At 32.1% G+C, this 27548-nt stretch overlaps 1 protein-coding gene across 2 annotated transcripts in view; it reads right to left on the reverse strand.

Annotated features, from left to right (window-relative positions):
- Nucleotides 1-45: 45 nt before the first annotated feature.
- LOC143076709 (uncharacterized) overlaps nucleotides 46-27548 on the reverse strand; it is a 43840-nt gene continuing 16337 nt past the window's right edge. For both annotated transcript variants that reach the window (XM_076252550.1, XM_076252549.1), the window contains 2 exons: nucleotides 8846-14184; nucleotides 46-7478 (listed from right to left, as the gene is read on the reverse strand). In XM_076252550.1, the coding sequence (XP_076108665.1) occupies nucleotides 5306-7478; nucleotides 8846-14106 (7434 nt within the window). In that variant the 5' untranslated portion in view covers nucleotides 14107-14184 and the 3' untranslated portion in view covers nucleotides 46-5305. The remainder of the gene's footprint in view (nucleotides 7479-8845; nucleotides 14185-27548) is intronic.

Raw genomic sequence — 27548 nt, forward strand, 5'->3', positions numbered from 1 at the left:
TAAGCTCCTAATTTGTTCAAAAGAAATAAAATAAACTAACAAATATTCTATTTACTATTTATTCGATCAACATGCATTCAATATCTTTACATTTCAATATGGTCCACTTTTGTAATGTAATGAGAATTTCAATAAGGACAAAATACATAGTTTGGTTGGTAAACCTGTCAAACAGCTTTCATATGATTGGGCGAAGCTTAAGAAAAATAGCATCTCCTGTTAAGCTCCCCCCACTAGTCTGACTTTAACATATAATAAAAGTTGAGCATTCAATCTATGTACATGAATGTTATAATATGCACTGAGACGATATGAAAATGCAAAAGTCAAGATAAAAAAGGGGGAAAAACTCATGATTTCACTCACACATTCATGGGTAAATGATTACAAAAAAAAAAATTGTGTACAAAAGTTTTTTTTCACAAAAGTTTAATTAATTCATGAACCAAAAAATAATCATTTTTCAATAACTCTTTGCATGTTTTAATTTGAAATCATATATTGTATAAATCAAATTTAAATACATGATACCAAACAACTGCCTTTTAAATAAAAAAAATTCACTACACATGGAAATCAGCACTATATTCTGACAGAATGGGAATACACTGACATTTCTGTTATTCATTTAAACAATAAAATATAAGTTTTTATCATCTTTAGCCTTCAAGGAGCTGCAATTTGATTTTCTGAGGGAAGGATGTGTTACAGGGGCATTATATACATCTGGGTGAAAATTCACATTTTTTAACAAAAGTTCTTCTTGCCATGTCCTGTATTTTATAGAACAGAATATTCATTTTCACCTAGTATTGTACATTTTTTTTTCTTCCAGTCATTACCACGTCAGAATAATCATTATCAAAAAACCCTCAGGGGATCCCAAAATTTGTTTAACAAGGTTGACAGGAATTTGGTGAGGGTCAAGCTACAAATAACTCAACCTTTTTCCTATAGTAAAAAATAAATTCTTTAAAGAACCATTCATCAAATAGATTATCCTAACAGGAAAGGCAATAATTTCACTTGTATATCATAAAAAGTCTCATATCATTCAAATTAATTTAAAGAATAAGTAAAGTTCTGAATAAATATTTTTTTAAGAATGCCATGATGCATTTCAATGATTTTCAAACACATCCTCATGTATACACATTTTTTAAATACAATTTTAGATAACTAAAATATTGAGTCAAATTCCATATAATTTAGATTTACTTAAGTAATAAGTACTGTTCTATATATTCATAATTACTTACATAATAAGTAAAAGTCTTGTACAATTTTAATTTACTTCAATAATAAGCAAAATTCATATCTACTGTGGATTTGTTTATTATCATGGCTACCAATTTTTTGTCGATTGAAAAAAAAAAATTCTTGTCTCTAGGAATACTTCACACTTTCATGATTTCACAATTTTGAAAAATTTCTCCATTCAGTTCTAAAGAAAAATAAAGTGTATTTCATTGAAAACTGAATGTTCTAAAAATCACGCCATAAATAGAAACCCGACAATAAAACAGAACCCACAGTATCTGAACACTTAATGGTCAAAAGAGATCATTTGTTATAAATAAAATGCATGAAGAACAGCCTACAAAGATATCACCTGTTTTTAAGTACTCCTTTACAGTAAATAATGGTCTATAAATTACATGCAATTATGAAAATGAGGATCATACTTTCTGTAAAACATTCTTTCCGCATTTGTATCTGATACATGTAGGAAAATGTGTAATTTGACAAGATTATGATGATAACTTTTGCGTTTTACGAAACATTTTGTTTCCAACAAACCATTCATACTCGTTAAATGAAAAAAAAAATGTGCACATAAAAAACAGCAATACATTATAGACTTATATAAGGAACAATTAAGGCCCAAATAAGGACATATTTGTATCATCTGATATGAAATTTACAGAATGTTCTTAACACATCAAAATTATATACAAAGCCTACATTGATACATTTTTTCTGTGAAACATTGATGCAAAAACACAATTATAAACTAAAAAAGAATATAACTGTTACAAATATTCATCCTTTTTATTGGTAATGTCTTTTACATTTTTAAGTTTTAAATACATGGAAATGATTCTATCACTGAATATTAAGAATTTTTGTCAAACATTTCAAACAGCCGTAATTTGTTATACACACATATTTATTTGCAATGTTTGGTCTTAGTTTTCTTCAGTTTTTAATGTAAAATGTATCTAATTTTCAAAACACTGTGTATATTTAAACTCTAGGAATTTAAGACCAAATATAAAACCATAATTAATCAACAAGACTCAACAAAAACTTATTAAGATTTATAAATTAAGTATACCCAATTATGGTTTCACATCCGATTCAAGTCTCAAAGTCATTTCCTACTGATACCTAGCTATTTGATCAAATTCACATAGAAATTTATCACATTGAACATTTGTGCAACCAATCCACCAAAACATGATACCTTTCAATTAAAAAGCATAAAAAGATCATTGTAAAACTGGTATCCTAAATCTATAAAGTGTAGATGGTTTGAAAAGCAGACATATCAATCAGTAAACAGGGGAGAAAATACATATCAATCAGTTAGAAGGGGAGATAATAACTATATCCTATTTAGGCCTGAACTAAAAACAGGATGTGAAGTATCGCTGAAATAATTCATACCAAATTTATATTTGGGCAAAGGAACACTGTTCAAATTTCAAAAGAATAACTTTCAAAGTTCACATAAATAAAAAGTCAGGACAGCATTTATGCACAACTAAAAATCTCAAGTGAAAAAGTTCCAAAATTTGCATGAATGGGTAATTGTTGTACAAAAATATATCCAGTATGAATCAAAATTATATTTATAACTTTTAATTATCTAATTTTAAATTAATGGGATCAATTTAGCTATTTTGCTACAAATGTACACTACAATTTGTATATACAATGACACAAAAATTTGAACCAAAATACAAAACCAGCTACCAATTTTTGTGGTATAAAATCACACAAAAAAATAATCTATACAAAGATTTTTTTTATCTAATTACATAAACATTAAAGTGCATAAAATGTACAAATGTAAAAATACAGAGAAAAATGCATATATATCTCATTTTACACATTAATTCTGTCATTTAAGTATACAAGTTATAAAATGTAATACCAATTTCTTCACTTATATATACACTTTATAAAATGTGATACATTTTACCGATTGGTGCTGGAAAATTACTATCCAAGAAAAAAGAGAAACAATGGTTGAACATATTCAAATTACATACAATACTCCAAAAGGTATTTCAGTTAGAAATCATGCAAGTCATAATTTTTCGAAGATTCATTCTAAAAAAATTGCTTTGCATAGAATTTATATTTTGATTATAACATTAACACCTACGACGGTTGCCAGTCTGAATTTAATCCGTCCAATCAAATATAAACAATATTTTCATTATTATTAATTTTAAAAATGTAGAAGAAAAATAAGTTGACAATAGCATTCCTTACGATCATTGCAAAAAGGCTGTGAATCATTGATATGAAAAAGAATAAGAGACTTTTTTTTTTCTCAAGAAGGGAGGTAACCCAAGCAAGAATAATTTTCAACAATTTCAAATTTTAAGTTATGAACCAGTAAATAAACAATCGCTGTTATGTAATAAATAAAGATGACAAGCTAAGTACATGAAAAAAATTTTGACCATTCAAAAAAATTGTGAAATGAAGGAATTATAAAAAAAAGTTATAATGTTGTCTATAGCAATACACTGTTTGCACATTTAAATAAATAATGCCCATATTTCTATGTAACAAAAGCACATTAAATAAACAATTATTACGATCATATGAAAATTAATAAATTTGAAATTCAACTTATAATGTGACATCTTACAAAAAATCACTGACAAACAACATTGAATATAAATGGAAAAATGTTAGAAAATTGGAATATATTCAAACCATTCAAAATTTAAGCTTCTAAGAGCATTATCATGATAATGTTAGATGAAAGCTTCTAACAGCATAATCATGATAATGTTAGATGTTTAAGCTTCTAACAGCATTATCATGATAATGTTAGATGAAAGCTTTTAAGAGCATAATCATGATAATGTTAGATGTTTAAGCTTCTAAGAGCATGATAATGTTAAATAAAGAAGCAAGATAATCGTCTTCAATCAAAAACTATATCTGTATAACAGATAGATATAAAGATGATTTTTTTAAATATCTAAAAGATGGGATTGAACAAATGAATCAAGACTTGAGAAGCTAAATTATGCATCTATTCTGACTTCAGCCTATTCTATTCAAATAGAACTTATCAAGTCATTTGCAAGTCTACCAAACTTGCAGGGATGATTTTCTTTGAAATTTTCTTTAAAATTTATCTGAAACACTAGCACTTCTTTCAAAAGTGTCATTTTCTAAAATTTATCTGAAACACTAGCACTTCTTTCAAAAGTGTAATTTTCTATTGCTCTTTAATACAAAGTCTGGCATTTTTGAAAATGAGTTTAAGAATAAATATCAAATAACTGAAAGGAGTTAAATAACTAGAAAAAATCTATTTTGACAAAGGAAGTGGGTTTACAAATAAAAAAAAATACATCTATCTGTTTTGTCTAGATTTTAATAAAAACATGTATAAATTTGAAATTTTGCAGGAAGTAATGCATAGAGACTATCATGGGATGTGTTGCATGCTTATACATGTTATATGGAATAATCTTTTATAAAACTTTGAAAAATTCTTTGGAAAGTTTTCTAACTTTAGGAATGTGTCTGAATTATTTGTAACTTGAATGTATTTCATACAAAAAATAAAATTGACCTATAATATCCAAAAAATGTACATTGTCATTGTACTTAACAATAATTTTTTTCCAAAACTTCCCTTCTTCCCTTTTTCCCCATGATTTTATGTTAAAACATGATATTTATAGCAAGGTTTATAAAATTTTAGAACAAGAACCTAAATGACATATCAAAACATTAATGTGCATGTATAAATCTAAAAATCCTATTTGTTGTCATGTTTGTAAATAAATACATTTGTTTAGTGCTTAAACTAACATGACTAATATGAAACATATACACCTATTCATTAGAAAAACAACACATGTTTGTATTTCACACATCAAACATTATTCATATTATCCAACACTGTATTACATTATTACACATATTACAAACAGGATTAGAAAATACACAAAAAAAAAATATTATGTTCCACATGTGTACACTAACATACATAAAAAAGCTATCATTTTTACAAATTTGCATATTATAACAGTTTAGAAAAAATTTAGTCCTTTTTCACGTACTGAATTTTCTGATTAGGGTGGTATTTTTGAATGTGAGGAGCAACTTCTCCCATTGATAATGGCACTAGACTTGGACAATACGGACACTTTAGAGGTTGGGCAGGCTTCTGACCAGACAATTGATTTGGACTCGGATGATGAGGTCTTTGATACGATTGAGGGTACGGAGGGGGAGCCCTGTACATCTGATTATACATTCCCGGTCTATTGTAGGCCGATGGATTGTACTGTCCTATCTGTTGAGGTCTTTGTTGCTGCATTCCATGCATTTGTGAATATGGCACTGGCCTAATGTTAGGTGTTGGCTGTCTTGCTGGTTGTAAATTAAATATTTGGAATGCGTCAGGCGACATATCGTCCATATCTTCAGAGTTATCGTGTTGACTATTGGGAGTTGAATTCCTAGACAAGTCTAACGGTGCTCCTCCACCTTCTGATGTTTTCCCATCACTTTGCTGATTTGGGGATGTCACAGACCGTCGAATGGGTACCGATGGCACCTTAAGTACTGGCCTACTTTGTGGTGGCGGAGAGACATTACTTGACATTGATTGTCCTTGAGACTGAGTATGCAGTCTCTGCACCTTATCTGTCATTGTAAAGTTTGTATGTCTAATAGAAGTAGACGATGGCACTACTTGTGACTGAGGCTGTGAATTATTTCCTGGAAAGCGAATCAGAGGAGGGGGTCCTCTCATTAAGGGTGGTGGACTTGTAATCTTCCTACCATCACTACATGGCAAAGTTTGAGCCTGAGTGGGCTCTGTATTTTGCTGTTGAGGAATATGAACAGGTCGGTATGACTTTCGACTAGCAGCTTTATTTATAGGTGGTGTTGGATTTATAGGCTGATTGCTCGATTGAGAATGAACCGCTATAGAACCAGGAACTGGACCTGGCATTCTAACAGGCTGACTTTGTATCATGCCTGGGAAGACAGGCTGCATTGGTGGCCTTGATGGTTGAGGTGGTCTTTGATGATAGACTGGCAAAGGCTGATGCCTACTACTGGGAATTGGCATAGGTTGTTGCCTGCTGTTAGGTACTACCATAGATTGTTGCCTGATGCTGGGAACTGGCATAGATTGTTGCCTGATGCTAGGAACTGGCATAGATTGTTGCCTGATGCTGGGAACTGGCATTGATTGTTGCCTGAAGCTGGGCACTGGCATAGACGGTTGCCTGTTGCTAGGAACTGCCATATTCTCATATCCTTGTCTTAGTTGATTACTCTGTGAGGTTAGAGGTGGTGGTATCTGTTTTTGTGATGTACTTTTATTTTGTGAGGTTTTATCTTTTATAAGGCACTGAACCCTTGTAAAGAGATTCTCTTCGATTGCAAGAGATAGAATTATATCGTCTGTATTTTTGTTGTGAGCTGTTTTAATATGATTAAATACAACCTCCTCTTCTTTAGCACGGAATCTTTTACAATCAGGACAAACATAGACAAATACTTCGTTATGTTCTTTTTCCAAATGTTCATAAATATAGTCTAGAGATGGCATGTGGCGCTTGCATTTTAAACATTTGTAAATGTCCTTCTCAATTAAATATTTCCCATCAACTTTTTGTGTGTCTCCCACAGGCACTTCAATTGTTCGTAAATGTTGTTTGGCATCGCTTGACAAGGCCACAGGTGGGCTTTTTGTGTTAGGAGATGGATGAAACTGCTTAATATGTTTATGAATGTCAGGTTCTGTAGCACCTTCGTACTGTCTACAAAACGGGCATAAAAATAATCGTGGAATCTCTTTATGGCCTGTACGTAAATGTTCAACCATTGAAGATAAAACGGGTGCATGCACATTACATTTTTCACATTTGTACGTTGTTGTAGTCTCTTTTAATTTAGCAGAATCCATAATGCTAGGATGACTGTACGGCATCCTTTGTGGCATGGAAAGAAGTGGCCTGTTATTAGCCTGTAATTGATGCCTTAAACTACTAGTGGGTACCAGTACCGGAGGTCGATTTACTGGCATTTGAATAGGAATAGGAGGGGGTTTACTTGATTCAGCTGTTTCACCCCAAACATCTTTGGCAAAGTCACTTCCTCCCTGTAAGCTGACAACATCTACGATTTTCAGTCCCATGTCATTTCCAGAATTATCGTCCAATAGCTGATTAGGATTCTCAGCTACACTGGCATTTCTGAAACAAAACAAACATTTAAATTATACTGCAGATATCAACTTAAACACTGTTTTTCAGGTCCAAAGCCTACGAAATTCAATCTAAACTTTTCACTCTTTTTTTTTTGGCAATTTTTTAATTGTCATATGACTGTTACATGTGTAAGAGTAATCAGTTTCACTAATAACATGCTTATACTGTAAACGGACTTATTTTCACAATGAATTTATAATTGCGACTATCACTTGTAAAACAATAATGCAAAAATTAATTGTCCTGTAAATTTATGTAAAAATTATATTGTCCCTAACCATGCTTACTGAACTACTTCAACATGTTCAAGTAAATTTGAAAATCACAAAATTATATCGCTGCGAAAAAGAGATACATGTAGACAGGGCTTAACACGAAGTTGTCTCATTGGCAACCATACGTCATCTTCTTATTCTCATATTTACTATTACATGTATTAATAAATGTTTATATAATATCAGAATATCATCATGATCATTGACAATTCACATCAAATTTGTCTGTTTTCTTCAAAACAATTTTTTTTTTTGAAGGCATCACTTAGTTACTGAATTAAAATATATATAAACATGATATATGCATGATAAGTGAAGGTGCCCAGTAGATTTCTTTGTTTATATTTCTTGAGAGTATAATAATTAAAAATGTATTAGCAAATTAAACCATAAAATAAATTGTATTGGCATGTTTTGACCTACTAACATGACTCATGTCAGATTTTAAGGTCTTGTGAAAAAAATTGGATGTTACAGAAAATCAACATGATTAAGGCGAGATAATTCAAATCTTGAATTAAAAAATGAAAATTAATAATCTACAACATTGTACAAGTAAATGTTTCTTTCATCTTCAAGAAAATAGACATAACTTGGATAAGTACTCAACATGTCCAATCCCACAAGAGTTAATTTGTGACATTGGATATATGCAAAGAGCCTGATGTTCAGTTGTTGTTTGTTGATGTCGTTCATAAACATGATAAATATATATAGGTGTTTCTTGTTTGTTATGTAGATTTTACACGTCATTTTTGGGGTGCTATATAGCTGTGTGAGCTAAGGCTTTGTGTTGAAGACTATACTTTGACCAAAAATGGTTTACTTTTACAAATTTTTACTAGGATGGAGAGTTGTCTCATTGGTACTCATACCACATATTTATATATTTATGGTATTAGGTAAACCAATATTCCCTATAGTAGCGATTGTCGCATATCAATACGTGTTCATGGTGTATGTTCATTGTTGCCAAAACTTTAAATCTTTAGATTTTTTTTCTCTATAATTATAAGAAGGTGCATATTTGTTTGTGTTTATTTGTTAAAATCCCTGATGTAACAAGGGGAAACCTACCTGGTATCCTCTGATACAGTTTTATCCCCTTCAGTAGAAGTGGGGTTACCATACATTTGAGCCAACTGTTCAATTCCATCTGGTTCATGATGGACTGGTTCCACTGTTTTCTTACTAGTATCTGGGTGATCGGTAGTAGTTGGTTCATCCGCTGATGGTTGGGAATCAGTTGAAGTAATGTCTTCATCGTTTTCAGCTGTCGTACTATCAGCCTCGGCACTTGTTTTCTCAGTAAAAGTTTTTGAACCTTTTTTCCCAGAGAATAAATCACTCATTCTATCGAAAATATTTCCTTTATCACCCCTTGAAGGCTTTTCTATTGTTTTTCTGACATCATAATAATCTGGTAAACTTTTGTATGCGACTGGTTGATCGGGGTGTTCATTAGAAAAGTGTCTAGCGATTCCTTCGCCATATCGACTAACAGATTTGTTGCATACTGAGCAAAGATATTGAATGTTCTCACGATGTTCTTGTTCTACATGAGTGTTGATGTCTTTCACTTTACTAGCGGAGAAGTCACAATGGCAACAACAATAACATCCAGTAGCACTGTCATTAACATTCCGAGGGAGTCGGACACTAATTATTAAAGATTCCGACGAATGCTGAACGTCTTGTATATCCGCTTGAATGACGTTGGAATTTTCAGATGTTTGTGGAGCATTAATTTCTTCGTAATAATTACTTTCGTCAACAGTGTCAACTGTTATAATTTTTAGTTCTTTTTCACAATGTGCTTTTTTGGAGTGATTGAATGCTGCATTTCTGGAAGGGAATATTTCATCACAATGCGAACATTTAAATGGAGAGTTCAAATGAATATAAATGTGTGATTCCATAAGATTTCTCTTTTGTGACTTAAACTCACAGTTTTTGTAATTGCATTTAAACCTAAACATATTCTCCGAAGAATTCTTATTCATGGCCTGAAGAGAAATATTTGCTGAATTATTTTCTGTATATTCTGAAGCTAATCCTTGATTAGCAACTACAGTAGTTGCAGGATTTGGTACTTGTGACAATGTGCTAGCCGTTGGCATCACTTTCCCTAAAGAATCATCAAAATTGAATGCTGTGTCTTTTGACCCGAGAGTTTCAAATTCGAATGTTTGTTTTGGTAAGATTCGTCTAAATGGCGTCATCTGCTTTCTAGCTCTGTTTCGAGGCGCTGTCCATTTGTGACCTTTAAACTTCTTTTTAACCTTTTCTTTCTGCTTAATTTTCAATATTAATGGTGGAACTGTAAAAGTTTTCGTTTCGATATCAGTTGGCTCAGGACTTGATACTATTTCAGCTGTCAACTTTGACAACTTTGATGAATAATTATATGATTTAGCTTGCTTCCTAGCTTTTGCTGGTCTTTTAACAGGAGGATTTGACCCTTCTACTGCTGACTTTTGTGTTGCATCTTTAGATTCATTCCCTAATTGGGTAGAATTATTCTGGACATTGTTCTCAACTTCAGCATGGGCGTGCTTTGGTTTGCCATTAACAGTCCCTTCATTATCAGTTGCAGCTTCATCTTCAGTTGTAGACATATCGTCATGATCAAGATCAGGCGTAGGCTTTTCAGAATGATCACTCATTTTCAAATACTTCACAAAGTCAATTAAAACGATGGAGCAAGGTTTACATAAATGTGTTGGTGCTTCTGCAAGTTCATCTACTTTTTCTGGCGAGTAATCTTGTACATGTTGTAACTGTTCTGTTTGTTTTGGGGGAGACAACTGGTCTATAGAATGTTTTGGCGGAGAAAGCTGCTCTATTTTTTCTCTCAATAATTTGTTTTGGAACATTTTCTTTTGTTTCTCCTCCCTTCTGATTGCACGTTGAGTTTCTTCCAACATGTATTTTCTCTCTTCCAGACTATGTTTCATTGCAATTATTTCTAACGGAGAACGAGATGCCTTCTTTCTTAACTGGAAAACACGTTTGACTTCTGTTTTTCCTGAAGTTTCAGGTGTTGTTACTGATTCCTGTGTTGATTCACTTTCTGACTTGGAATCTGTCTCATTTTCTATCTTTCTTTTCCTTTTATTTTGTAATTCAGCTGATTCACTGACAGATGCTGATTCTTCGCTTTCATCCAATACTTCCGTAGGAATTGAAACAGACTTTCCTTCTTTGTCATCAATATTTTCATTGGCATTAGATTCCTTAATATCAGTCTGATTATCGTCTCCAGTGCTAGTTTCCAAAAAGCCATCACTAGTTTTATCAAACTTGCTATTTTTTTCAATTGACCCAGTTAATTCATCAGTTTTTTTGCTTTCATTTATGCTCTTTGCTTCTTCCTCCGATACTTTGGTTTTGTCTTCCATTATAGCGATTGGTGTATTGTTTGTCTCATTCAAAACACTATCAACAGGTATTGTTTCTGTTAATTGTTTAATATTTGTTTTTTCCTCATTGTTTGCAATTATTGGAAGCATGGCACTTTCAGTTTCAATAGACATTGTCACATCACTATTTACAGAGTCAACATTATCTTTTGCATTCTCGTCTTCAATCTTATTCATATCCTTCTTTTCTATAACATTTTCATCCTTTTCCATGTTTTCATATTCAGATTTGGTTTTCCCGCAAATCTCTTCCACCATTTTTTCTAGAACATCAGAAACTACATGTTGTGCTTGGTCATTTGATGACATTTCTTCAACCTCACCAATTTCTGGATCATCTGACAATAGTTCTAGATGTAAATGTTCTTCATCAGTTAAATCCTCTACTTTATCTACAATTTCATTTTGTTGACATATTTTGTTCTTATCCTCATTATCAGTCATTTTTCCTAGGAAACTTGAGACTTCTGTATTTTGAGTACTATCGATAGTAGAACTTGTGATAGTTGCTGATTCCAATTTATTGAAATTGTCATAAGCCGTTGTTGCGACACACGCTGCTTCAATACTTATGACGCCATCCTCTTGTTTAGGAATGCTTTTGTCAAGTTCAGAAATATTCTGCGATACTGTTTCTGTTTTTTCAGCCACTTCTATTGTTTTTGAGGCATTGTAATTATTTTCACTTTTCATTGATTCTACTTCCTGAGTTTGTGAATGCTGTATTGATGAGCCTGCAGCCCCTAGCTCATGTAGCTGTGGGACCAATTCTACCAAACTTGGCATTTCAGTCTCATATTTTTGACCTCCAAGTTTGTCTAATGCATCTGACCCTATTGTTGTTTCTTCTTTTATTTTTGATGACTCCGTTTTGTCATGCTTCACTTGTTTTAAGGACAAAAGTATGGTTTCTGGAGATATTTCAGCTTCGGTGGTAAGTATTTCTTTCGGTTGAAAATCACCATTATCTTTAGTTTGTTTCACACTTTCCATGGATTTAACATCAACTTCTTTCTGTAACATATCATCATGATAGCCAGACAATTTTTCTTTGATCTTTTTCTCTTGAAAGGCAATATTTTCTTTTAAGCTTTCATCATGGACAATTTGGACAGTAATGATTTCTTCCTTCGCATTTGACTCATATGTGTCATTATATTTTTCTATCAAATCGCAATTTTCAGCTTCTCTATCAACTGCCATCTTATAAACAACTTCATCCTCCCCATGTTGACCTCTAACTTTTACAAACTGAATACCACCAGGACCAATAATGGTCAATCTCCCCGTTTTATTTTGACGAATGTATGAACTTTTAACACTAGTTAAGTCTTTTGTCTTCTTATTCATTTTCATTGGTATTTCATAGTCATTTGAAAGTATTTTTGGTGGTCTACCCTTCCTTCGACCAAGCTTAATTCCTTGCAGATGTGAATACTTTTTACTCGTTTCTGACAAATTTGTTTCATTGAAGATAAGCCCTTTATCTGATTTTACTTGTGAATCCTGAATATCATTGTCACTCTCGCCATAAATATTATCAATCTGTGATTCATTAAATTCTGAATCGGTTACGTCTGCCCAGCTACCATCAAATGATTGTGCTACAGAATTATCATCGTCATCCTTCCCACGCATTTGTTTCCTCAATGTTTTTTCGTCTAATAGATCAAATTCACCACTTAATGTTCTTTTCCTCTTTTTAAGCACTGGTAGGCCACTCAAATTCTTTACAATTCTTGTTTTCATACTGTCCTGACTTCGTAACATTTTTGATGGTCCTAATTTTATTCCCATATGATGATGCAATTTTCTTTTACGAGCCTTCGAGGAGGCGCTACTTAGATTAGAGTCTATACTTTCATTTTCAGAATCCACAGGAGTCTCATTGAGCCGTTCACCAAAATTTAAGTTCCCACTGGAAATAGCTGCTCTTGTATGTTCATTCAACACAGATTTATTTAACGTCTGTCTATTTAAAGACGTCCATCGGGGACCCCTTCCCCTTCGACCAAAAGGCCTACCTATTGGTTTTGAAGATTGCTCAGATGTTGATGAAATTTGTGGCATGTTGGTATCTGTTCTGACTTCTGTATTCAAATGTTTCCAGGGACGTCGACCTTTTTTAACTCTTCCACGGCCTCGACCACGACCACGACTTCTTAATGGTTTCAATTCTGAATCAACACCTGGATGATCAGCTTGAGTAGTTAAATGATGTGCATTGATGATGCTTGAATGAATACCAGGTAGGTTTATGCGTGGTCTTCCACGGAGACCACGACCACGTCCTCTGCCCCGTTTCCTCTCACTGTCGATTTGTTCTTTTAGTAATTTAAGTTTATCTTGGTTAATGTTATTTCTATTTTGACCATCCATGTTGTCTGTATCTGAATCGTCTTTTTCAAGTACAGGAATTGAATGTAGTTCACGAATACGTTTTATTCTTCCACGTCCTCGACCCCTTCCTCTCTCAATATGACGCTTTAAAATTTCAAGTCTCTTAATTCGAATATCTTTCGATAAAATTTTCTTTTTTCTCCCACGACCAGATTTCTGTGTATTTTCTACTTGCCCCTCTGTGTGGAAACTAATTGCCTCTTCTTGAGTTACTGTATCAGATATATCTTGGTTAGACTCAGACTGTTGATTTTCGTTTCTGATTATTTTTGGTCTTCCTGGCTTCCTCTTTTGAATAACTTGATCACTGTTTATATTATTTTTCTCAGATTTAAGTTTGTTTGTATCAATGTCAGTTTTCCTACTCTCTGATGATGTTGATGGGTCCTTTTGGAGCTCCTTATCTTGAGCTGTTTGTAGTCTCTTAGCAACCTTATTGGCTTGTTTGATACCTGATTTATTGAATTTCCACGATACTGGTGCACCCGATTTGTCTTTACTGAGGTTGTTTAGCATAGCAACGATCTTCTTGTGGCTTTTGGATGTTTTTGTTTTGCTCCGTGTTATCAACTTGCTTGCTATCTTCGATTTGATCTGGAATGAGAAATAATTCTACACTTAATACTAAATTACAAAGATAAAATATATCATGTATATATATATATATGTTTATCATATACTTGTATAAAATATTACTAAAATTTTACAGTTCAATAACATTTGAAAATATCAAAAGGCTATGAAAGGATTACTAGGTTTATTGACCAGATTCCTAAGAAACTACATAGCGGGCTGATAAAGGTACCTTTATTGACTGCTTCCGGAATGTTATTACATGCCTTTCCGTTAATTTCCGTGACGTTTATCACATGCAACTTCGTGCATTTCCGGAAATTTGTTTGAAACGACAAAAGAACGCGGAAAACGGCAAGTGATAAGACTTTTCACAAATGTTTGAGGAGCAAAAAAGATTTAAGTTAAATATGTTTTGAAAGACATAAATGAGGTAACAATATTATTGAAGAACATGATAATTGTTGTGACAAGATAAATAAAATGCTTGTAATATCAATAAAAACAATTAAAGTTAAGATTTTGTTTTTGTTGTTGGCTGTAAATATTATCTGAAAGTGCAAAGACAAACAAAATTAAATTTTAATAGATCTTGTCTGTATTTCTTCTGCTGAAGTATATGATAAAAAGATAATTACATGTCATTTTTCATATCAGACCCTTTATCGGCCCTCGTTCATGATATTAGCCCTCGAGCCTGCGGCTCTTGGGCTGATATCATAACCTTGGGCCGATAAAGGGTCTGATATGAAAAATGCCATGTAATAATCTATACTTATTGTTTTAATCATATTTATCACATGTATGTAATATAAATCCAACTTTTGTTATGCTGTATTTTGATAGAACGGAGAATGGTATTTTTCACCAATTTTGTATATATATATATATATATATATTGAGATTTTTTTTTCTCTGCCAGCGGTGATATTGTATGGAAATTCAATATGCAGATATGCTTGAGTATTTATTAGCCTAACGGCCATGAAAATTGTTTACCTTTTAAACAATATTTTTTTGCAATTATCCTTTGTAAAAGTGATATATAGTTTATTATAACCACTCATGAATGTTAATATAATATTGCAGTAATCATTAATCTATTTCAGAAATGTTAATATGGCTTTTACATGTTTTAAATGACTCCTTAACATTGTGAAAATATCAGTTGCTTTTATCTATACCGTCATATACTATTAAAATTTGGTTATCAAGTTAATCTGGTATTGCCTGTAATTTTTGCTGATGGGAATTAAAAAAATTGAACAACTATAATTATTTTTTTTATTGAACAGTGGTTTTTAAAAAATCATTTTAAATTATTAACAGAATAGATTATAAATACTAATGGAAATAAGAAACTTTGCATACAATTTTCTCAATGTAATTATATAAATGTTTCAAAGATTTAAGACATTAAACACCAATCAATTGATCATTTACATGATCTATATAAACTTTGTAATTTGTTTGTAATTTAGAATTTGAATTATTTGCATGAGCCATGACTTGTAAGAATTTAGAGGGGAAGGGTTGAGATCTCATAAACATGGTTAACCCCCGCCACATTTTTGCGCCTGTCCCAAGTCAGGAGCCTCTAGCTTTTGTTAGTCTTGTATTGTTTTAATTTTAGTTTCTTGTGTACTATTTGTAGTTTAGTATGGCGCTCATTATCACTGAACTAGTATTTATTTGTTTAGGGGCCAGCTGAAGGACGCCTCCGGGTGCGGGAATTTCTTGCTACATTGAAGACCTATTGGTGACCTTCTACTGTTGTTTTTTCTATGGTCAGGTTGTTGTCTCTTTGACACATTCCCCATTTCCATTCTCAATTTTATTGTCATGATTGTCATGATTATACATGTATACACCATCATGACTGTGGCTCTAAATGTGTTAACATGATTTATCAATTACGAGTTTCAAAAGGTTTAAGCTTTGAGTGTTCTACACAGGCACTTGTCTCAGAATTTTTTTTCCTATAGACCTTAATATAACACAAGGTACTTAACTTGCATTTTCGAAAAATGTCAGGCAGTGAGGAAATTCCGTTATATGCCGCTTTCTAGGCTGTCAACCCCTCTAAAACTTGTAATATCGTAAATCTAAATTGATTTATCTTTACAATGGTGTAAAACACACCTACAATTGTTATCGAAATCTTCCGTAGCAATCCTACCAAAGATGCCAAGTATGTCAATCGTAATAATTTTTCCAACCGCTGAAACTTTGGCAATAAACAGCTCGCAGTAAATGATTAATTATAAAAACTGTTCAGAAAAACTGTTATTCTTTGTCTGAATAGAACTTATCACCCAGTTAGTAAAATTGTATAAGATACTGTGAAAAAAAACCTAACATGTCTTATTTGTGGTATGTCTAATAAGTTACCAGTTTCCTTTTTTAGATTCAAATTTTCCCATGACGTCAATGTCATTCAGACTCTCTCTTGACTTTACGTATGACAATGAAACAAGATCAGATAACTCAGAGAATCATTTAGACTTTCCCATCAAATTGACCAATCGGCAACCGAGATATAAGTAGACGTGACACGATTATTGCCAAATCATCAGCGGTTGGCAAAATTATTATGATTGACATACTTAGGTAGGATTGCTACGGATGATTCTGACAACAAATGTAGGCATGTTATACACCATTGTAAAGACAAATCAATTTAGATTTACACTATAACAAATTTTAGCGGGGTTGACATCTTAGAAAGCAGCATACAACAGATTTTCATCACCGCCTGATATTTTTAGAAAATGAAAGTTAAGTACCTTGTGTTATATTAAGGTATATATGGGGTTTTTTTTCTGAGACAAGTGCCTGTGGTGTTCTAGAAGAAATAAAAATGCTTCTGAGACACTTGTAATGTTTATCATTATAAAAAAAGAAGATGTGGTATGATTGCCAATTAGACAACTCTCTGAAAGAGACCAAAATGACACAGAAGTTTACAACTATAGGTCACTGTACAGCCTTCAACAATAAGCAAAGCCCATACCACATAGTCAGCTATGAAAGGCCCCGAAATGACAATTTAAAACAATTCAAACAAGAAAAACAACAGCCTAATTTATGTACAAAAAATGAACGAAAAACTAGTTATTTTCATTTGTAAGTTCTTGCAAGTTTTTACAATCAAATAACAATGGAGGATGCATGTATGATTACAAAACAATAGTTATTCAGCCAGCTGCTGTGATTAACACTGCATGTCTACAAGATATGATCTACACATTTTATGATTGTCAGATTGTATTGACAAGATGTTACATGAAAAACCAAAAATAAATGCACAATTCTCAATTCTCTTATTCAGGACTAACATGACTAAGGGAAAAACTGAGGTCAAAATAAAAATAGCCAGAAATATAAATTCAATTAAGAGAACAGAGTTCTATAAAGTCCCCTGCCTTGCACATACTTTATCTATCTAAGGGCAATAACCAAGCAATAGCCATAAAAAAACCCTTTTTTTTCTGATTTTAAAACTTTTCATAAAATAAATCTTAAAATAATTAGAGGCTTGGTTCACTCAGCAAATCATACAATGGAAAATTCTGAAAACTTATAAGCTCAAACTTGAAATAGCAAATAAAAGAAGAGAGTTCAAGTGTTCCCTGCCTTGCATTCCCTGACTCCCTCACTTACAAATTAATCTCAAGAAGAAGTGATTTAATTTTATTTTACTTTAAATATAGAATACTAATGATCCAGGGGCTAATTATGTTTCTAAAAATTATCAGACCAACATCTGTGTTGATAGGATGACCAGGTCAATTCAGGTAATGACCTTGTCCTGAATCTAGGATAATGACATAACCAGATGCTCCACAGGGCACAGCTTTATACAAACGCAGAGTTCGAACCCTGAACATTGGGGCAAGTATGGACACAACATTCAAGCTTGATACAGCTCTGAATTTGGATTGTGATTAAATAGTTGACACAACACAGATTTCTGACACATAATGAATGTGGTTAAGAAGTTAAACTTAAAAACTTTAAATTTTAAATTGGACATTACCCATTATGGTCCAATATCCAAAATCTAAATGCATTGTTAGATTCAGCATATCAAAGAACCCCAAGAATTCAATTTTTGATGAAATCAAATAAAGTTCAATTTTGGACTCTTTAGACCTCAATGTGGACCAATCTGATAACCAGGCCCAACCATAAATCAAAGAGCAGAATGCTCTGAGGGATACGATTGCCATTGTTTTTATTGACACATGTATACATGTAGCTAGATAATATTATTTTCAAAACTAATTCAACTGCACATGTAAAATGTAATTTATGTAATATGAATAGTTACAAAATAGCCAATCCCGGGTATAAAAGTGTATGAACAATGTACTTAGGCCTATTGTGTTTTATTTTTGTTCTATAAAATCCAAGTTTACTTTCCACAGCAGTCATTGAGACTCAGAGTGAGAGAAGGTATTTCACTTCGTATCTTAATTATCACCTATTTTCCTACGTTAATTCTAGGAGGAACCCGGGCCCATTCCTAACTCTTTAACTGTTTAATTTCCTTTAGGCCAGTTGTCATGACTCCTTTTCTGTACATATTCCTCGGTTAAAATTGCGATCGTTTTTAATATAATATGATGTTTATCGACAGAACGAGTTAATTTTTCTCGAAATGTATTTACATTCAGAATTGACGGAAGTTACTTCCGGAAGGGAGACAACTCGAAACAATAATAAAGAAGACTCCATTTCGCCTGAAGGGGTGTTGTAGTCATACCTTACGATGTGGAATACTTTTATTTTAATTTAAATGATGCATATAATTTAAAATTATGCAACAAGAATAACCCTCAATAGCAGACATACAAAGAAAGGATCCCATGAGTTTTAAATTATTCAATTGAGTGGGGAATCCAGAGCAACCATTCTATCTATATATAGCTAATACCCCTTGAAGTCCAGAAAACTATACACATGCACATAATTACCTAAACAAACCCTAGAGCAAGAACGTATATTAAATTTTAATCGAACGAACTAGATGGTTCTCTATTTCTTTATGGAAGTACAATATCAAATATCAGTTTCATAACGGTGACATATAAGAAAAACTCCACTTCACAATGCTTCAGTTCTTACATGACATAGATTTATCGGAATCCAGAGAACTCTCGCATTTTTATCAGAACTGGGGACTTCCCTCTGACATGTTTCTAAATTTATAAAAACACTAAATATAAATACTGCTTAATTCTGATTTTCAGTGTTGTTAAAAACATGCATATAAGTAAAGGGAAATATCAAACATGAAGATTATGAAAAGAACAAATGAAGAATATTATAGGAAAGTTGTTTAAGTTCAATCCCTTTGTTTGTTTTTACCTTTTAAAGCAAGACAATGATAAGAATCTGAGATGTTCCTTAATGTTTAGAATAAAACGGTTGACATGAGGGCATTGTCCTTCATCTAGAGCCACTGGTATACATTTTAAGTCTACAGATTGCTTGAAAGCAATCGTATCCCAAAAATCTAAATACATGGTTAGATTAAGAATATATCAAACATGTCAAAGAACCCCAAATATATACAATTTTTGTTGAAATCAAACAAAGTTTAATTTTGGACCGCAATTTGGACCAACTTGAAAACTGGACCTATAATCAAAAATCTAAATACAGATTTAGATTTAGCATATCAAAGAACCCCATGGATTCAATTTTTGTTGATATCGAACAAACTTTAATTTTCGACCACGATTTGGACCAACTTGAAAACTGGGTCCATAATAAAAATTATAAGTACATGTTTAGATTCAGCATATCAATTTAGAACCCAAAGGATTCAATTTTTGTTGAAATCAAACAAAGTTAAATTTTGGACCATGATTTGGACAAACTTCAAAACAGAGCCCATAATAAAAAATCTAAGTACATGTTTAGATTCAGCATATATATAAAAAAAAACCAAGAATTCAATTTTTGTTGAAATCAAACAAAGTTTAATTTTGGACCCAAATTTGGACCAACTCGAAAACTGGGCCAATAATCAACAAGAGTGCACACGCTAAAATGTCTCGCCTTCTATACTAATTATTAATATTATGTTGATAGTCCTAAGTATAAAGCTAAGCTTTATTACAACTGTCACATAAACTTAACATTAACCAAGTTAACTAAACAAAGACCAATGAACCTTGAAAATGAGGTCCAGGTCAGATGAACCATGCCAGGCAGACATGTACAGCTAACAATGCTTCTATACAACATATATATAGTTGACCTATTACTTATAGTTTAAGAAAAATAGACCAAACCACAAAAACTTAACACTGTGCAATGAACCGTGAAAATGAGGTCACGGTCAAATAAAACCTGCACGACTGACATAAAGATCATAAAATATTTCCATACACCAAATATAGTTGACCTATGGCATATAGTATTAGAAAAAAAGACCAAAACTCAAAAACTTAACTTTGACCACTGAACCATGAAAATGAGGTCAAGGTCACATGACATCTGCCCGCTAGACATGTACACCTGACAATCATTCCATACAACAAATATAGTAGACCTATTGCATATAGTATGAGAAAAACAGACCAAAACACAAAAATTTAACTATAACCACTGAACCATGAAAATGAGGTCAAGGTCAGATGACACCTGCCAGTTGGACATGTACACCTTACAGTCCTTCCATACACCGAATATACTAGCCCTATTGCTTATAGTATCTGAGATATGGACTTGACCACCAGAACTTAACCTTGTTCACTGATCCATGAAATGAGGTCGAGGTCAAGTGAAAACTGTCTGACAGACATGAGGACCTTGCAAGGTACGCACATATCAAATATAGTTATCCTATTACTTATAATAAGAGAGAATTCAACATTACAAAAAATCTGAACTTTTTTTTCAAGTGGTCACTGAACCATGAAAATGAGGTCAAGGACATTGGACATTTGACTGACGGAAACTTCGTAACATGAGGCATCTATATATACGAAGTATGAAGCATCCAAGTCTTCCACCTTCTAAAATATAAAGCTTTTAAGAAGTTAGCTAACACCGCCGCCGGATCACTATCCCTATGTCGAGCTTTCAGCAACAAAAGTTGCAGGCTCGACAAAAATCTAAGTTCATGTTTAGATTCAGCATATCAAAGAATCCCAAGAATTTAATTTTTGTTAAAATCAAACTTACCGTGGTTTAAATTTTGGACCCTTTGGACCTTAATGTTGATCAATTTGAAAATGGGACCAAAAATCAAAAATCTACATACACAGTTAGATTCGGCATATCAAAGAACCCAAATTATTCAATTTTTGATGAATTCAAACAAAGTTTAATTTTGGACCCTTTGGGCCCCTTATTCCTAAACTGTTGGGACCAAAACTCCCGAATTCAATCCCAACCTTCCTTTTATGGTCATAAACCTTGTGTTTAAATTTCATAGATTTCTATTTACTTTTACTTAAGTTATGGTGCGAAAACCAAGAATAATGCTTATTTGGACCCCTTTTTGGCCCCTAATTCCTAAACTGTTAGGACCTCAACTCCCAAAATCAATCCCAACCTTCCTTTTGTGGTCATAAACCTTGTGTTAAAATTTCATTGATTTCTATTTACTTATACTAAAGTTATTGTGTGAAAACCAAGAATAATGCTTATTTGGACCCTTTTTTGGCCCCTAATTCCTAAACTGTTGGAACCAAAACTCCCAAAATCAATCCCAACCTTCCTTTTGTGGTCATAAACCTTGTGTCAAAATTTCATAGATTTCTATTTACTTAAACTAAAGTTATAGTGCGAAAACCAAGAAAATGCTAATTTGGGCCCTTTTTGGCCCCTAATTCCTAAAATGTTGGGACCAAAACTCCCAAAATCAATCCCAACCTTCCTTTAGTGGTCTTAAACCTTGTGTTAAAATTTCATAGATTTCTATTCACTTTTACTAAAGTTAGAGTGCGAAAACTAAAAGTATTCGGACGACAACGACGCAGACGACGACGCCAACGTGATACCAATATACGACCACAAAAATTTTCAATTTTTGCAGTCGTATAAAAATGTGGAAAACTGATTTATTTTTGTAAAGTGGCGTACAACTCTAGATTGGTAAAAGTGACGCCACAAAATACATATTTGATGTGTGTTTTGTGGTATTGAATGAGCATTGTATATATACATGTTAGTTTCATAACATTTGGTTGACGCAAACTTAAGTTTAATAGAACAGAAACAGAAATTTAGCAATTTATCCATTTGTAAAGGGGCATAACTCTAGAATAGTCAAAACAATGCCACCAAAATTCAAACATGATCTACGTTTTGTTGTACAAGTAATAGGGATTGTGAACAGTTTTAGTTTCATACCATTTGGTTGTGGCAAACTAAAGTTACAGAACGTAAAACAACTTTGGGACGTATAGATGTACAGACAGGACAGGACAAGGTTAAAACTTAATGCCCCTCTGCTACGAAAGGAATAAAAATAATTTAAAGACTGATTTTTTCGGATTGTCCAAGAACATTGCCGATATAAACATAGGATAGCAACATCTGAAATAAATCTTTATGGGGGTTAATTCTGATAGGAGTCATAGTTTATCACCTATATAGAGAAAATTTAAACCCATTTTTGTGTTGTTTTTTTTTTATTTTTTAATTTTTGTCATGTTTACCTTGATAACTGCAATATTACATGTATATTACAAGATCAAGATAAGATCTAAAATCAAGCCAACACGTTGTGAACATGTCTATCAACTGAAAAGACAATAAAAAATTAATAAATACTTAACACAAGTGATTTCATGATCACCTACCGGTAATCAAGCTATTTTAGATATTAAGGCTTTGAAAAATTAAAATGTTAACAAAATTGGACACTGAATTTTTAAAATCACTTATATCAGTAATTTAATAAGTAAGAATTTAAACACTTAAGAAAATGATGATATCATTTTCATTAATCATCATTTTAATTACATTTTTTTTCTCACATATATCTTTTAACACATGTTTAATGGGTTTAAAAAAGATGTATAGTATGACTCCTATCAGAATTCACCTAACAATATATATCCCCCATTAAGATTTATTTCACATGTTGCTATCAATCCTTTTGGTTATTACAATGAATAAAAAAAGAAGATTTGGTATCCCTATATAATGATGTATATCATGTATATAGCTATCATGTCTATGATAATATATAGCTTTTAAGATGATAGCTTAGGCTTACAAACGTAATTCTTTTATAGTATTTATAAGGGTAATAAGCTTAAGGCATTTATAATTTATACTTAATATTAGTCTTCTGATTTTGTGGTTGCAATAGACAGAATTGAGGAAATAGCTATAGACATAATAGATCTAAAACATTCAGAAAATTTTTAACCTTGCTTCCTTTTCTTTATTCAACATGTTTCAATGGTTTTCAAGAAACAAGACAATACTTTATTTAACCACTATGATCATTGCATGCAGCTAATATAAAATTAAGAAGATGTGGTATGATTGCCAATAAACAATTCTCCACAAGACAAGAGATCAATTGACACAGAAATTTACAACTACATCACTGTACATGTATAGGTCACTGTACAGCCTTCAACAATGAGCAAAGCCCATACCACATACTAATAGTCAGCTATAAAAGGCCCCAAGATTCATGAGATTAGATGTAAAACAAATCAAATTTAAACAAGATACTAAACCACTGACTGAATTAAAGGCTCATGACATGCACATACAAAATGTGGCAGGGTTAAAATTAAATTAATATTTCTTATTATTTATCCGATTTACAATACAAGTATAAAGTTCTAGGTAGTATTGTCAGATTTAAATTTTCTAATAATCTCCCTGTACATGCCTTATGCTTCTCCAAGACAACCACAACAACCCCTACATTGTACTCCTTAATTTCCAAGGACAGTGCAAGGTTATAGATGGCAAACATACCTCAAACATGTTTTGCTGTTTTTTTTTTTTTAACTTTTTTTCATTTATCATGTTCAACTATTTAGCTCAAGAATAAAAATGTATATTGCTCACTATTGGAAGTAACTGCAAAAGGCAAAAACTATGGTACCCCTTTAAGAGGCATATAAATCAGGTACATGATTTGAAAGTTTGCATGTACATGTAATATTGACATCAACTTTGTTAACTGTTACATGTTTTCAATCATAACTACTTGTACATGTATAACGTTCAAGATGAAATTGAATTTGTGTTCAATGTCCACGGTCAAATGGAAAACATCACATGTATAACTGTATGCATTCATTTGTTTATCAGCAGGACACTGGACAGCATGTTTAAGGCAATTAGCAACTATATGTCTTAGGAGATTTTTATAAAGGAGAAAAATACTTTGTACGTACTGTATAGTCGGATGATACACATTTTATATGTTAAACAAGAACGTGTCCATCATGTCCATAGTACAATGTACATGTAGTACATGTACATGAATGCCTCACCTGCACAATCATTTTTTATGTTCATTGAATCATGAAATTGGGTTCAAAACTATAATTTGGCATTAATATTACAAAGACCATATCATGATATGAACATGTGTATTAAATTTAAAGTTGATTGGACTTCAACATCATCAATAAACATGATAAACAGCTGTGCCATGAGTGCATGATACGCCCGTCAGGCGTCAATGTCATAGTTGAAAATTACAAAATTAGGGAGCTAACGTCAACATGGTCAATAGATATAAACAATTTACCTAAGTTTCTTGAGAACTGTTGAAAGCATTTTTGAGTTATTGTCGAAATACTGGAAAATCCCCCTTTTTTTAATCAATGAAACCCCATAGCTCAGAATTGTAACATCTAAAATTTATAAAAATAAAAAGGGAGCTTACTTCAATAGATATATATATAAACTGTTCATCAATGTTTCATAAGAGAGACCTGCTGAAAACATTTTTCTGACAGTTTCTGTTATTGTCAGAAATCTTGAAAATCCCTCTAGTTTAACATGTTTAACATGTTTAATGAATAAAACTCTGTAACTCAGAAACATAAAATCTAAATATCATAAAAAACGAAATGGAGCTCAGGTCATTAGATATAAACAATTTTACCAAAGTTTTATACAAATTGGTTAAGCGTTTTTGAGTTAATGTCTGACATGTTGACGACAGGCAAACGGACAAAGGTGATACCATAATTATAATGTTCCGTAAACACTGGTAATGGGCGTATAAAAACTATATGGACCAAAATTAACCTGATGCAGAACAGACTATGGGAGATCAAACAAAAGAATGCACATACCGAAAAACATAATGCCCCACAAACAACAATTATTTGCAACAGTAAATTTATAATGATATACGATATATGAATAAGAAGACCTATGGGGGACGTTTCTCCCAAAATGTTGTCTTTCATGACCTTGGAAAATATCTTAACCCTTTCCTCCGTGGAATTTTTTTTCTTACATACTTGATTTGCATAGGATTTTTATTAAAAAAAAATCATCTGGGTTTAAAGTATTAACATGATTAATGCATTGTGAAAATGAATATTTCATCAATGAAATTCAAATCAGATATTCTTACAAATGTCCTTTTCATATTCTGATATTGGATGCTAAGTTTTTTAAGTCTGATGCAGACATTTTGTAGTTAAAGCGTTTCAACTGAGGTACTACACAGGCGTCATTATGGGGTAAAGGGGGTGGCGTCAAAAAGCATCATTATGGAGGAAAGGGTTAAAAAAAATCTAAATAAAACTGGTTAAATATATTACATAAACAAGTATTCAATTGCTTAACACACAGATTTAGGTCACTGACCACTTTTGCAGTTACTATTCAAAATTTATATTGGTGTTTACATTCATTTTTATTAAATGAAAACTTAATCAACAATAACAGTAATAATGTAATATTGTATAATCATGATAATTAGAAGCAGGGTGAGTGAGACAACCACAATAATTCTAATAACAATAAGCATAATAAGGTCGTTTGACAATCCCCCTTTACATGTTTACTTCATGATTTAGCATTTGATAGAAACTGTTTTACTACATATATTTTTTATTGCATATACATTGTACATGCATGACATGATATAAGTCAGTATAAATATATAAGAAAGATGATGGATTGTTGCAAATGTCCAGTGGCAATGATTACAAACAAACACACAAACATTTTATTTGCTTATCACAATGCCCAAAATGGAAAAATAATTATAAAATTGTACAATATAATATTCATGATATTACACGACATCATAATCTGGGCTAGCTGCAGACCCGCAGATGGTTGTCCACAAATAGTAAAAAAATATCCGACGTACCTGATAGTACAAATAGTAAAAAAATATCCCACAAACCTCAGAGTTACGGTTCAGGGCAAGATTATGTTAAATCATATTTTGTAATAATCATTATAATGTGATAAGATCTGAAATTATGAATATGAATCGTGTTTTGCACTTGACGGTCATGCAGAGCCTGATTTTTAAAAAGCAAGTTCACAAGGTAGCAGTGAGCATTAAGACAGGACAATTCCGCGTCCGTGTCAAACATGCTTTATTCGATACCAGGATGCTGTGTCTTTGAGGGGAAAAAGCACCATTCAAATACAATTTTTTTAATTTTTAGTTATTTTCATGATTTTATTTGGAAATTTGGTCATGTATTGTCAAAACTGTCACGGCAATTTAGGTAAACAAATAGCACATAACTAAGCAGAATTAGAGAATTAAGGACAAATAAAGGCATATAGATAAGAAATAAAGGGGATGAAAAGATACTAGAATATATAGAAAATGGGGTATTATAAGGTCATATATAAATTAAAAAAAAGCACGCAGAAATAAGGACTACATACATGACATACATTATATGAAGTTTTTCTTTACCATATTTAAATCGGTTCAGTCAAATAAGCAGAAACATTCACATTATAATTGATTATTTATCGTTTGATGAAACTTTTATCAATGTTATGATTATAAACATCATCAGCTGATCATGAGTGTCAAGTGCCCCCCTCCTTTTTACCTTCCCATAAATACACAATAATCTGTAATTTTAATTTATAAATACTTGTTTGTCATTGATGACATTGTAATAGCAATATTTCTTGTAAATTTTTAAACTCAAACAAAAATTTAACAAAAGAAAAATATTTGATTGTATTATTTTTTTTTAAATTAATTTCCCATCACGTCAACTTATTTTATAAATGTCAACAGATCACCATTTATTTATCGTGTTTATTATTATATATATATTACATTTACTTTCATTCATTCTTCGTAATTACACACAATGTAATCGCACATTTAACATGTTTACACGCCTTGTTTATTATAAGCGTGTATCTTTTTTTAGCTTGTC

Source organism: Mytilus galloprovincialis, chromosome 5, assembly GCF_965363235.1.
Source record: "Mytilus galloprovincialis chromosome 5, xbMytGall1.hap1.1, whole genome shotgun sequence".
Classification (NCBI taxonomy): Eukaryota; Metazoa; Mollusca; class Bivalvia; order Mytilida; family Mytilidae; genus Mytilus; species Mytilus galloprovincialis.